Below are 16,081 nucleotides of genomic sequence, written 5' to 3' on the forward strand. Positions count from 1 at the left end.
AATACAGCACCCAGAAGGATGCCACATTTTGTTTTGTCTGCCGCCTTTTTCCCAAGGGTGTTGGAAAGTAGGGAAAAACTGAAGATGCTTGGATAAATGTTGGGGTGAGATCTTGGTCTAAGATGAAAAGCTATGGGAAAAGACAAACTTGGAAAGCTTCAGGCGCACTTTACCTCTCAAGCACATAAAGTTGCATTAAGTGAATATTGTCACTTTCTATGAAAAAAGGGCATATAGATCACCTTATAGATAAATCCAATAGAATTGCTCTAATAGAAGAGCAAAAAATAGAGGTGCAGAATATAAAAACTGTCGAAATTCTTATCGATACATGCAAGACTTTGGGAAGCCAAGGGCTAGCGCTTAGAGAATCGGACAGTGCTAATCAAGGTAACTTTGTTGCAGTTGTTAATCTTATCTCTCGCCACAATCCCACACTAAAAGCCTGGATTGAAGATAGAGCCCTTCGTCCATATAGAGTTACATACACGAGTCCATCGTCTCAAAATGAAATGATTAGTTTAATTGCAACTGAATTAAAGAGTAAGATCATTGATGAAATTAACAGCTCCAATTTTTTTTCCGTGATGGCCGACACTACTCCCGATATGTCATATAAGGACATAATGAGTATAGTTGTGAGAACAGCGAAAGTTGTGAGAACCAGTGAAAACGGTGAGATTCGGGAAAGGCTTTTGAAATCCGTTGAATGCACTGATAAGACTGGAAAAGGGATGGCTGAGCTAATTTTATCTTCTTTACATAAAGAAGGCATTGACACATCAAAGATGGCTTTTCAGTCTTATGACTACGCGAGTTCAATGTCTGGACAATTTAAAGGAGTACAAAAGTATATAACAGAAGAAGTTGGCCATAATGTACCTTACATACCTTGTCAAGACCACAGAACAAACACTGCTCTTGAACATGCCTGCAATGTTAATGCTTTAATACGAGAATTGTTTAATGTCCTCGAACAGTTGCATGTTTTCTTCACATCAAGCACAAAAAGATTTAGTCATTTAAAAGAAAAACTTGAAGACACTGACATTGCAATACAGCTTGTAAACCTGTCTAGAACAAGATGGACCGCACGAGCAAAATCTGTTAAGGCTTTAAATCAGTGTTTGGAGAAGGTTATTGATCTTCTTCAGAGCATCTCAAATAATAAGATTTTTGATACTAAAACGAGAACTAAGGCAATGGGACTTCTGAAAAAAGTAACAACTTCGATTTCATTATTACTCTTTTCTTCATGAAGAATATCATTGAGAAGATAAAAATATTAACGGATATCTTAGAAAGTCCAAACTTCAATGTCATTGACAGTATTAATGTAATTGAAAGTACTGCCAAGAACATACAAAATATCAGTAACGATACAGATACTATGAACAATTTGATTGAAAGTGCAGTAATATTTTCTAGGAAATTACACATTGATGCAGAAAACGATTACGAACGACACCATAGATTAATAGCAATGGAAATGAAAGCTTTTTACCGGAAAGAATTCAAAAAAGTCATTGACTCTCTTGCCATAGGTTTAACCGAAAACTCGGCAGCATTAAAGGAAATATTTGCCCCTATCACCAAAATTTTTAGTTTTCCGTTAAATAAGGATAATTTGAGTATTGAAAACTTAACAAAAGCAAGCAAACTTTTTCCTCCTGGATACAAGGATCATATTCCAGACGTTCATGTGCTGAAAGGCCAGATGGAAATTTTGATAGATATCTGTTTAGAAGTAGGTGATGGAGATTTTAACTCATCAAGAACACCAGCCAAGACGCTGCAAGACATTTTGTACCATGTTGTGAAGTTAAAGGATATACTGAAACAAGCCCATAAACTATGCATTTTTGTAATCACAGCTGCGTATGGTGTAGCATCAAATGAGCGTTCTTTCAGTCAACTCAAGATTGTAAAATCACATCTGAGAACAACAATGAGTGACGAGAGATTGGATAGTCTCATGCTACTGAAGTGCGAAAAAGAACTTTGTAAAGGAGTTAACCGAACATCTTGTTAAACGATGGGTTCAGTTGAAGAAACGTCATATTAAAATCAAACAGTAGACAAAAAATGATAGGCTGATGATAAAATATTGTGCGTATAAGTTTTGTAATAAAATAATATTTTCCATATTCCTTTGTACTAACTCATTTCCGTTAAATTTTAAACTGCTATATATGCTGCCAGAATGGTTTGTAAAGTTTATTGAATTTGTAAATTGTAATATTTTTTTGGACTAATACAATTTCACTATGAATGGGTAAAACTTTTAGCGTTTTTTGAATTGAATACTTTGTATATATGTAAAGGAAGCTATGTTTTGTTAATAGAAGTTAATAAATACTGATAATTGGCAATTCATGAGAATGAGTGCAGTGTAGTATAACAATCAGTAGATTTTGTAAATAGAAAAGAAATTGATTTCTTGGATTCTTGAATTATAAAAGCAGTTGTGAAAATTATGTTAAGCAGTTGGGAAAAACATGTCTTTTCCCCCTCCCCCCCCTCCTGGAATTTTCTCACGCAACGCCCCTGTATATATATATATATATATATATATATATATATATATATATATATATATATATATATATATATATATATATATATATATACATATATATACATATTTGCTTTTGCCTCATTGTTTTTCACAAACTTTTAAAAGTTTCAGTAATCAAATTAAATCGAATCGAATATATTCAGAAAAAAGTTGTTACACCAATGTTATTTACAAATAGAAATAAGTACTAATATGAAGTAAACAATTAAGTAAATTCAATATTTATAAAATTGTTATGATAATAATTATAATACAAGTAAGAGTAAATAAAAATAATAATTGTAATAACAGTGGTTAAAAGTATTAGTAAAGGTTATAAAAAGTATACACTATACTATATTAATAATAATAAAAATAAAAAGAACAACAACAATAATAATAACAACAATAATAACAATAATATTAAAAAAAACAGCAACGTAAAAAAAATTATTACAATATTAACAACAGTAAGAATAATAATATTTATAATGAAAAAATAATAAGAATAACAATAATGGTATTATTGTTATTGCTATTATAACTATACTTTTATAATTTTTATCCACCTTCAAAAAAACGGAAACTGCCTCATATCTCATATCCTCATATCTCATATCCTCATATATCATATCCTCATATCTCATATCCTCATATCTCATATCTCATATCCTCATATCTCATATCCTCATATCTCATATCCTCATATCTCATATCCTCATATCTCATATCCTCATATCTCATATCCTCATATCTCATATCCTCATATCTCATATCCTCATATCTCATATCCTCATATCTCATATCCTCATATCTCATATCCTCATATCTCATATCCTCATATCTCATATCCTCATATCTCATATCCTCATATCTCATATCCTCATATCTCATATCCTCATATCTCATATCCTCATATCTCATATCCTCATATCATGCCAGACCTTTTAATTGATAATATAATAATAAAAAGAGAAAAAGTTACTAAGTTTCTTGGAGCATTTATTGATGAGAATCTATCTTGGATAAATCATATTGATAATACCTCCAATAAAATCGCTAAATGCATCGGAATTCTCTATAAAGCAAAATATATATTATGTAAACACCAGTTAACACAATTATATTATTCATTTATACATTGTCATGTAAACTACGCGAATATTATATGGGGAAGCACTCATAGAACAAAACTAAAATCTCTTTATCTTCATCAGAAACACGCAGCTCGCGCAATAAATTTTAAAAATCGGTTTTTTCATACGACACAACTTTTTAAAGAAATGAATATTTTAAATGTATATCAACAAAATGTCTTTAACATTTTATGTTTCATGTTTAAATGTAAAGGAAATTAGTTGCCAAACGTATTACAAAATCTTTATTGTACGAAACCTAAAAACAAATATAATCTTCGAATTAATAACAATCTTACTGCCCCTTTTTGCCATAAAAGCAAAGTCCAGTTTTTTTGTTTCTTATCAAGGTCTTTATCTCTGGAACAAAATAGTCTTACCAAATTTTGATTTTTCTACCCAACTGACTTTTGCTTCATTCAAACAAAAACTTAAAAGAATTATATTTTTAATTCAAAATATTTTTCAATTTTAATTGTTTTTTTGTTTTGTTTGTTTGTTTGTTCTTTGTTGTTCTATTTTGTATATTTTATTTATTTTTTAATCTTGGCTTTTTAAAATTTTATCTTGGTTTTCACATGTTTTTGCATAAAGTTGTATTATTATTATTATTATTATTATTTCACTTAAGACATTGTATTTTTATCAAAAATTAACCATATATTGTAAACGGCAAAATATTAAAGAAAAAAAAAAAAAAAAATTATAAAATTAAAATTATAAAATTATAAAAATTATAAAATTAAAATAAATTATAAAATTTTTCTACTGAATTTGTGATGTAAGAAATGTAACTCGTTCTCAAAATTTAAAACCACTCTCTTTAACTAATTTTTAGAAAAATATTTCTTAAAAATCTTTTACTATTTTTTTACTTATTATTTATAAACTTTGAGCTTTTATTTATCTTTTTTTTTCTCTTTTCTGTTGTGTTTTAATATTTTTTGTTAAGTTTATTATTTTTATCTTTCTCTTAAACTGAACTATTTTCTCTTTAATAGTAATAATATTATCATTAATAATAGCGATGAAGAGAATATAGTTCAGTCTAAGAAAGATTAAAATAACGAATTTAACAAAAAATATTAAAACACAACAGAAAAGGAAAAAAAAATTAGAAAAAACAGTAATATAAAAAAAAATTATAATAATATGAACAACAGTAAGCATAAAAAAAAAAATAGATAAATAAAAGCTCAAAGTTTATAAATAATAAGTAAAAGAAAAGTATAAGATTTTTAAGAAATATTTTTCTAAAAATTAGTTAAAGAGAGTAGTTTTAAATTTTGAGAACGAGTTACATTTCTTACATGGCAAATTCAGTAGAAAAATTTTAACAATGAAATCGCTAATTAAAATTTATTAAAATTTGTGAACTTTTTTAAAATGAATTAATCTGTTATAAATTTTTAACTCAAGATAAGTACTTTGAAAAGTTTTTACAACTAAATATTCATATCTTTGGATCTTCAACAAAAATTTCCGTAGCTCGTTCCTTAGGAACATTTATTGAAAGTAAGCGTTTCGGCTGTAGAAATTTATTGCCAGTAATTTTTAGAAATATTTATCCATGTCAAAACAACAAGTCGAAATAACCCACCATCTCAGAAATACTTGATTTTTGGCACAAATGCAATTAATAGTGTCGTTAGGAATAATGAAATATAATTTGGAGGTAATTTCATTATTTTAAGAGTTATGGGTCTTTAAAGTTTGAGATTTTTTACATTTTTTTATTCTCTGCGCTCTTAGCAACGTCTATAGCAACACTAAAATGTTAAAGTATACACAGTTGCATTAACCAAGACTACTTACAAAATTTAATAGATATAGAAACTTTTGAAAAAAGAAATCAAAAATTATTACTTAAAGTTATTAGAATCTGCATACTTGATGAAAAACTTTGAAATGCAAACCGGGTTTTTAACAATAATTTTTCAGTAAACAAGTCTAGTTTAAGATTAACTGCAGAAAAGGTATTGATCTATTCATTTTAAATCTTTACAATAATAGTTTATATATAAATACCTGTAAGAGGCAAAAATTATTTCACTGTTTTTTTATGCACATATCTATTGTTTTATTTTTGCAATTTTATTTTTGCATTTTTGTTTACCGTTTTGATTATAATCTCCATATAGAGATTATAACTAAAATAATTTCTCACAAAAAAATAATAATTTCTCACATAAGTATTATTAATACTCAAATGTTAAAACCAATTGCTCCATTTAACTGATTAAACAAGAAACCAGTAATTCATTTTTATTTTAAACTAAATAAGTGTAATTATAGCTATTACACTTACTTAGTTTAAAATAAAAAAGAATTGCTGCTTTCTTCTTTGATTAATTATATGGAACAATTGGTTGTAACATTTGAGTATTAATAATACTCATGTTAGAAATTATTATTTATTTAATGTTGGTTTCAGAAAAATGAAATGTTGAAATTAAATATTATTATAATGGCTGGAACATCGCAATGCTCAGTTGGATTGATTTTAAAATCAAATTGTCACAAGTTAACATTTACAAACCACATTGGAATAAAAATTTTTCAAGATTCAGCTCCAGATGAGCAAAATTTAGTTTTGATTATTGACTCATGTTTTCATCATCAAAAGTTCTATCTTAAGAAGTTCCCTGTGTTTCAGAAAAAGTGCTGTGATCTGCTGTTAGTTCACAAAAGACCGTGCAAAGGTTAGGAAAGCTTGTCATAAATTTTTTTATAAATGTTACTTTGTCATAATTTTATGATCTTTATGTTTAATAATACTAGGCACATTTTATTTGATCAAGTTATATTTTTTAATTTAGCATCTCTCAGAGAAGTCATGTTAAAAACCATAGCTTTAAACAACAGGTTCAAAATTGTACCTGGTCAAAAAATTTTTACAAATTGCTTAGTCAAATTAAAAGCTTACACTGAAATTAATACTGATAACATTGATTTTGCTGATAATTACACAAATGAAAGTATAACTAAAGAAAACGTATTTAACGTTCAAGGAGAAGCTGATATAAATAAAAGCAGACAAGAACTTTCTGATTATCTCAGTATAATTGGCATGTTACCAGTCAAGCTTAATGGAAAACCATTTGCGAATCATATGAATTGGGAAAAAAAATTAAAACTATTACAACAGTTTTTAAAGAAAAGTTATCAAGTTCTTTAAAAATTTTATTGACAGAAGTTGAAGTTTTTGATAATGAATATATTCTTGATTTAAAAAAAATAGTTGTTCAGTTCAAAAAATTGTTAGTTTTGATAAAAGATAAACTTGAAAAATGCTGTTGATTTAGGAACATAATTCAAGTATTGACTTTGTGCCAACAAGAATGGTCAATTGATGCAGCAAGTGAGTATTTTGGCGTTTTAAAGTATGTAATAATAAAATCTAGATCTTTAGCAAAGAAGGAAGGAGTTCTTGCAGTTCCACAAACTAAGCGAGGTAAAATGCTGCCTAATCAAATAAATACTTTAGTGAAAAATTTTTATGAAGATGGTGAAAACTCTCTCCAGATGCCTGGTCAAAAAGATTTTGTAAGTGTTAGTTGGAAAGTTCAATTGCAAAAGCGACTACTTTTATCAAGCTTAAAAGAGTTATCTCATTTAAAATTTGATATCTACATGTAAAGTTAGGTTTTTCCAAGTTTTGTGTTTTAAGACCTAAATGGTGTGTTTTTCTAAACTCATTAGGAACCCATTCTGTGTGTGTTTGTATCTACCACCAAAACATGAAGTTAAATCTCCTACCCATTAAAATTGAATACCATGAACTATATAAATTTATTGTTTGTGATATGCAAAACAAAGAATGCATGTTAAATCGATGAACACAATGTCCGAAAAATACATCTAAATTAGAAGAAATCCTTTTCAAACTAATAGGGCAATTTGAGGAAGAAGACACTATCGAATTTAACCAATGGGTTACTACTGATAGATCAGATTTAGTTATACAACTTGTAAGCATACCAGATTATGTATATATGGTGATGGAAAAGTTATTCAAGCTAACAGCCCATTTATATATTTCTAAATGTTAATCTAAATATTTAAAAAATCTTAAGAACTGCCATCAAATAGTGCAATAATTCTTGGAGATTTTGCTTAAAACTATAGTTTTGTTGTGCAGGATGAAGTACACGGTTTCCATTATAATAATCTTCAGTGCACACTTCATCCAGTAGTTGTGTACTATAAAAAAAATCAAGTTTTACATTCCACTTCATATTGCATTATATCAGATGATAACAATCATGATACCAATGGTTTACAAGATACAAAAATTAATTATAAATAATCTGAAGCAAAAGATACCCAGCATTGCAAACGTGATCTACTTTACTTATGGCTGTTCATCTCAATATAAAAACTGCAAAAACATTTTAAACCTATATCAGCATAAATCAGACTTTGGAATAGATGCAAAATGGGTTTTCTTTTCAACCAGCTATGGAAAGCAACCTTGGATGGTATAGGAGGAACAGTTAAACGGCTTGTAGCTAATGCTAGTTTGCAGAGAATTTCAACAAATCAAATATTGAACTCACATGATATGTTTAGATAGTGCACTAACAACATCAAAGGTATAAACTTTATTTTTATTTCAAGTGAAAGTTTGGTTGAAACAAGATTATTACAATCTGAACGATTTAAAAATGTAAAAATAATACCAGGAACAAGAGACTTTCATGAATTTATTTCTGTATGTCAAAATGAAGTTAAGATGAGATAATGCAGTGATGACACTATGTCAAGTTTGACTTTACATGTTTAAAAATTGTGAGATGCAAGGTGATGTGCAAAGTTGATGTGGAATTTAAATTTATGTACCAACATGGCCCTTGAATCTTGAAAGGCATTTGCTTGCTTCTTTTAATCAATTATTACTCAGAATCGACAGTTTGTGTATGATATGTATTGACAATATATTTTATATGTATCACATGACAATATATTTTATATGTATCATAGACAGTTTGTTTATGATATGTATATGACAATATATTTCATTTGTTAAAAAAAAATACCTAATTGTGTTTTGTTTTACAGTTCAAAGAAAAACCAAAAAAATATTTATAGTTCACTAGTTTGTATAAAAATTTGTCAATTCATAAAAACACGGAATTCAAAGAGTTAATGCGTTTTGATATTTAAAATTGAGTTTATTTATGTACATGCATGTCATGGATATTGCAGTTTTACACCTAAGTGAAAATACCTTTTATTTTTTTGACTAGCTCTAAGTGAATATACATGTCTTTAATATTTAAATATTTTTAATTGAGTTCATTAAATATGCATATTGTAGTTTTACACATAAGTAAAATAACTCTTACTTTCTGGTTGTGCCTAAACATAAATACCAATCAATATTCTGTCAAATCTCAATATACTTTCAATCAAATGTAAAAATTAATTTTTTTAGATTAGTAAGTCAAAAAAACAGCTCAGTTTTTTTTTTTTAGATATTTATATATACTTTAAGAATATGAAGTTTGGAAATATATAGATCATAGCCTTTTTTGTAATTCTTCTTAAAGTAAGCATGTTTACTTTTAAATTTTATTAAAAACGCCGATTTACTCTTATTGATTTATTAATAAATATTAAAAATTATTATTTCTTAGTATAATTTTATGGTTTAACATCTAATAATATGTGGAAAATTTTGAATTATGAAATAATATAGTTAAGGTAAAAACGTATGTATCGACACTTACTTGTTACTAAGGACGTTGCTAGAGGAGCGTGATAAGTAAAAATGCTACTTAGCTTTGAATTTCAAACTAGCATAACTTCTAAATATTCCGATTTGTTTAAAACAACTTTGGGAAATTCTTTTTAGCGTAGTTAAGTATCTTTGTTGCAAAAATTAAGTTGTTTAGAGATAGTGGGTTATTTTTTTTGAATTTTTGTTGTTGTTTTGACATGGAATTACCCTTAAAACGTTGAAAAAAATCATTTACGCCGGTAAATTTTACTGCCGGGAGCATTTTACACCAATAAAAAGTTTTATAACATTGACCCCAAGTGTTCGAAAATAATATTTTACATTGGAATAGGGGAAAATCCATTTGTAATAATTGTAAAACATAAATTTGTTTATTATTATTACGAACCATGCCATTTTTACGAATTTATAAATTTATTTGTTTGTTTTTTACGGTATTTATAAAGATATTTTACAAAACCTATGAAGTTATTATTTCTTTTTAAGATTATTATGCACGATTACATGTTACAACTAAAAATCTGAAACAAACTTTAACAATTAATATCTCTTGAACTGAATCATCAATTTTTTAAACTCAATCTAACAAAAAAATTGTATTTTACAAAATAAAATAAAAAAATATTTGTTTATCAGTCCATATCGCCGAACACGGGGCGAGTACATCTTCAACTCTTGAAGATGTACTCGCCCCGAGCCCATGTACGGGAATTTGATTGATATTTTTCATACAATACTTTATTCGATTTCTTACTTGGCAGAGATTTTAATCGTGCAAATTGTTTGCACACAAAAATCTTTTAATTTCTGTCCAAAAATTCTCAATCGAACGCAATTCAGGCACATTACCAGGGTTTATGTCTCACGGCACATATTTAATATTTTCGTCTTTTAGACAACCTCGTACTTTATTTGAATAGTGTGGGGAAGCTAGATCTGGCCACAATTTTTTTTCGTTTTTATGAACCTCGTTGATGATCTTTTAACCTAGCATTTGGAAATGTATAAACCCTTGTTGACAGCTTGGCCCTTTGGAGCAATGTAATGCTTTTAGACTCCTATCTCTGACAAGACTATTCAAACTAAAAATTTTGGATCATATTTGCTTTTCTTTTGAGCTTGACCTCATTAGGGGTTGCGTCGGTATCAGAATTATAATATCCTGCGTTGCTAGAAATCTTTCTGTTGCACAAGTGAAAATACGATTTGTCGTCAATTATCACAAATTTTTTCCGGAAAAGTGCAACCAATTTTAGGCACTTGGGACACACAGCAACTTTTAGAGCTAATGTTCTTTACGGCGCTTTAGTTTTTTACGATTTCGAATGCTCGTCTTTTTCGCTGATAATTTTTGGATACATACTTCAGGGTAATTTTGATTCCATTTGGCTAAGCTTCTCTGTAAAACACCGTACTTCTTATCAAATGATTTTTCTAGGCGTTTTATCTGTTTATTAGGAATTTTTTCATGCATTCCTATCTTTTTCTACTTTTCGTTCTAGTCCTAAATTGATCTCCTTTCGTTGCAGTATATCATTCATGGATGAGTTTGGGACATTTTCCATCCAAAAATGATTAATAATAAACATTTTGTTCTCTTTTGGATGCAAATCCAAAAAAGCCTACAGTTGTTTACGGAGTGTCTCTTGATTATTCTATTTTTTAAACATGTTTAATTAAGGTCGGAAAACTATGGTATATTGTAGAGGAACAAATTTGCGACATAATTGGTAGGATTCTAAAATTAAAAAACACTGTTAGACATTTAAATTAAAGCTACAAAAACTGTCCGGATTTTTAGTTTTGGTATGTAATTTTATTTAAGTATGGGTGGATCCGTGGTTCAAACCTCTGGGCAAGTTTTGCGACATCAGTTAGGAAAGAGGCGTGAACTTCTAATTAAATGCTCATCCGCGGTGCTCTGTAATAGGACTGTAAGAACTTCATGGGGCACCTAAGTAAAAAAAATATATAAAGACAAGATAAAGTATATATAAAAAAAGAAAGTGATATGCTAGTTCTTACCAAAGCTTTATGTTTGTTTTACTATATTTGTGTTTGTTTGTATTGTCTACACAGTTTATTGTGTTGGTTTTATTTGTTTAATTTTTTAAACTACTGTATGCAATTAACTATAAATAAAGTTTTAAATTAATATATTATATATTAATTTTATTATAATTTTATTATAATAATATTATAAATTAATATATAATAAGTAAATAGATAAATATTGGTTGCATTTCCCAAAACTAATGGACTAGACTTTGTTAAAGAATCAAATAATTCTTCAATATTGTTGTTTTTGACAGTTTGAAGCATGGCGTCAATGAATGTTTTTTGAGAAATATACCAGTATATTGGAAACTATTTCGTGCATTTTAAGGCTTATACCCACCATTTTGGATGAGCTCTTCAAACATGACCGGAAAATGAGATTCTCAAACATGGCCGGAAAAATTATCTTAACTTCATTGGTAACAAACAAATACCTTTGCTGACACTAATTTAGATTATAATACGTTTTTTAAAACGTTTTATGAAATATATAATTTGCTAATAATATATAATGCTAATTTTCCGAAACATACAGTAAATAGAAAAACTAAAAGTTGAACCATGGATCACTAAAGAACCAAGAAAATCCTCCAAAATTAAACAAAAATTATAAATAGAATATTTAAAGACAAAACTAAACAAAACAAAATTCTCTATAAAAACCACGCTAAAGAATTTAAAAGACAATAAAAAAAAAAAAAATTTACTATTCTGATTTGCTTGAGAGAAGTAATCTTAATTGGAAACGTACGTGGGAAATTAAAAACGAGGCGCAATTCCTAAAGCTGTTAGAATTAACGAAGAAACATCATATGATCTAATTGTAATAGTTGACGAATTAAATAAATTTTTTTAATCAGTTGGTCCTAATCTGGCCCAAAAAATTCCTATCTTAATAAAACAAAATGAAAAATTATGCTTTTCCAATAACTTCGTTCTTAAATTCCTTTAAGATATCCTTTGAGGAACTTGAACTTTTTTAAAAAAGATTAAATCTGATAAATCAGTTGGTCATGATGATATTTATTGCTATGTTATTATCAACTCATACAAAATCATTAAAGATATTCTATTTCAAATTTTACAATGTTTAAATTAAACGGGGTATTTTTCCCGACAATTTAAAAATAGCCAGTTTCACCAAAATTTAAAGGACGTGATGCAACTCACGTTTCAAATTATCGCCCGATCTCAATTTTGCCAGTTTTTTCTAAAATTTTAGAGAGAATTTTATATAATGTAATTTTCAAACATTTATCTTCAAATAATATACTGTATCAAAATCAATACTGATTTAAAAAGTGTAATTAAACCGAATACGCTATAATCCAAATTACCTGCAATATTGCTAAATCTTTTAAAAAATCTCAATATATGATGTTTTCATCGATTTTCAAAAGCCTTTGATACCATTGACCACAAAGTCCTATTTAAAAAAATAGAGTATTAAAGAATTAAAGGAAATATTTTAATGATACTTAAAAGTCATTTAAGCAACCGTTAACAGTTTGTTTACAGTAATACAACTGTCTCTTCCAATTTATTAGATACAACACGTGGAGTTTCTTAAGAATTATACTAGGATCTTTTCTCTTTCTAATATACACAATCTCCCAAAACCTCAAATATATTGACGGTTATATTTGCCGATGATACTAACAAACATTATTCCAAAATATGAACATTAAATTAACAAAAGTTTCTGACTGGTTTAAAATGAATAAGCTGTCACTAAATGTTGAGAAAACAAAATGGATACTTTTTCATCAAACTTCAAAAAAAAAGCTGCTGCATCCTGTAATGGCTTTTTATTGACAAAATTCAAATAAAAAGAGAACTAACTATTAACTTTTTAGGAATCAAAAAAATCATAAAAATGTTGATGAAAGCCATAGTTGGAAGTATCACATTGATGAAAGCCTTAGTTGGAAGTATCACATTGGTTTGTTGTGCATCAAAGTTGCTTGAAATATAGGAGTAATGGACAAAGCCAGAAATGTTTTAAATAAACATAGCTTAACACAATCATATTTCTTTTTAAACCATTACCATATAAATTATGTAATACTGCCTGGGGTAATACCAATAAATCTAAACTACTACCTCTTTATCGTCAGCAAAAGCATATTGCTCGTCTTATCAATTATAAAGATCGATTTGCTCATACAAAGGCGATTTGCTCAACCATTATTATTTCCAATGAAAATTCTTAATATTTAACAGCTGAATATTTTTAATATACTTTGTTTTATGTACAAATGTAAAACCAACGCATCTCCTGTTTCTTTTCATAATCTATATACCTTAAAAGATAAAAATAAATATAACATAAGAAATGATAATCTAATTCGGAAACCTTTTTTTCTAATTAATTTTGGAAAGTCACGTATTTCGTATTGAAGAGCTTTTCTTTGGAACAATATAGTTTTGAAAATTTTTGATTTTTCCCATGAATGGAATTATCTTTCACTAAAAAAATAGAGAAAGAAATATTTTTAAAATTCTTTTGAAAATGAATATGAAGCTTATTACATAAGGTAGTATATCTGATCCACATCGTATGTTTTTATGAAAACAGTACTTTTTAAAATATTTTTTGTATTTATATATAAAAGTATCAAGAATTAAATTATACCTATTTTATTTATATATTTTTACGAAATTTTATCTTTTATGTTCTCGCTAATTATTACTACGACATTGTTTTGTTTTTTTATTTTATATTTCATGTTAATTACTTGATGTACTTAATATTCACTAGCGGTTCTCGATGATAAGACCTGAAGGTCTTCTGCGAGTCATTGCGTTCTTTTTTTTTATTTTATTTTTATACCTGTAAATTTTGTTACATTTTTTTATTGTAAAACGATTTTTATCTTAACTATTGTATTGTATAAATTTATTGAATATTTAAGTCAATTTATTTAGATATTAAATTTGAATATTTAAGTCAATTTATTTAGTTAGTCAATTTGAATATTCAAGTCAATTTATTTAGTTAGTCAATTTGAATATTTAAGTCAATTTATTTAGTTAGTCAATTTGAATATATAAGTCAATTTATTTAGTTATTCAATTTCAATAATTAAGTCAATTTGTCAGGCTTCGAAAGCGATTTTTAGTCAAATAACTTTGACTGTTCGCTTCCATTCGCTTTTACTGTTCTGAAAACGCCATCATCTAATGGCTATATAAAATGGCTAGTATGAGCCGACAAACTTCAAAATAAAATAAAATTTTCTAGAATCTTTTTTCTTAACTCTAAGCATATATTTGAAGCGTGGCCATCAAAAATTAGTATTTTAAAACTTGAAAGTTTATTTGCGTGAGGCAAAAAAACTATTTTAAACCAATGCAAAAAATGTTCGGATTCCATCCTGCCTGAACTACTACTGTTATAATAAACTTTCTCGACACCGCCGTTGCACCAGTCTTTTATTAAATGTTGGCCTTTGTAAATTACTTGATGGGGTAAATAATTGTTGATAGAGTCACAAATATTCAAGATTGTTGTGATTAGGTTTTTATTCAATCTGGCTAACTTTTGAAGTTTTTTTTTCTTTTGACCAATAATTTCGACTTTACCTAGATCAAATTGTAAACCAGACTCATCACAATTGAAGATATAAAAGGGCTTGTCGCCTAAATTAAGTTCATTACATGTTGTTGCTAATTGTTCAAACCAATTGTCAATTATAACTGGCTGTGTGGCCACTGCTCTAATAGTTTGTATGCCACTTACTTTTCTTGGGAAAATTTATTTAAGATATTTATTCATGAAACCGGAATATCATTCCTAGTCGGTTTACCATCTTTAAATAAACTGATTTGATTCTTTTAAATAATTTTTAACAACAGCCAACACGCCTTTTCTATTTAAGCTAAAGCCTATATCAGTTATAATTTTAACAAATCAACAATAACCGCTTCAGTGATGCTGCTCATCATTCCTGGCGCTCCTCGGTCATTAGATGACCCTTCTACCACATAACAATTAGCAGCTTGTGCAGATGACATTTTTTATCAATAATAGTTTAAATAGCCAACTGCGTTCGACTCTTTTTGCTATGCTTTTTATTTAAATTTTTCCATATTCTATGATGCAATAATTCCATATTCTATGATGCAATAATACAATTAAAACCTATGCGTTAACTTTATGCACATTTAATAATAAATACCTGAATCAGAATTCAAATCTTTTATTATTTTTAAACTTTTTTTTAATTTACTTTTGATTTTTTCATGCACATAAAATAATAATTACAAAATAAAATAATTTTCCGCTGTCGGCTAATTTTTTTTTTTTTTTTCAATTAATACAAATAACAACTTAATAAGTTTTTTTATTAAAATAATAGGGTAAAATTCTGCACAAAATAGTGTTTTTTCTTTTAATTTCGTTGCAAATCAAAGTCATTTTTTTCCTTTTTTTTTTAGTTATGATAGATTTCAAATCTCTTTCACAATTGAAATGTTTTAAAAAGTTTTTATTTTATATTGTTCGATTTGTCATGTCTTCAGACGTTTATTAATTTAAAAAAATATTTAAAAATTCGTTAAAAATTAAGTTATGAAACTTAATTT

General features: G+C 27.5%; 1 protein-coding gene across 1 annotated transcript; it reads left to right on the forward strand.

Moving 5' to 3' along the window:
• Positions 1 to 218: 218 nt before the first annotated feature.
• On the forward strand, positions 219 to 1,259 carry LOC136083329 (uncharacterized). The gene has a single exon (XM_065802726.1). It carries the CDS (start codon positions 219 to 221, stop codon positions 1,257 to 1,259), a length of 1,041 nt encoding a protein of 346 aa, XP_065658798.1.
• Positions 1,260 to 16,081: the final 14,822 nt, after the last annotated feature.

Source organism: Hydra vulgaris, chromosome 08 (assembly GCF_038396675.1).
Source record: "Hydra vulgaris chromosome 08, alternate assembly HydraT2T_AEP".
NCBI lineage: Eukaryota > Metazoa > Cnidaria > Hydrozoa > Anthoathecata > Hydridae > Hydra > Hydra vulgaris.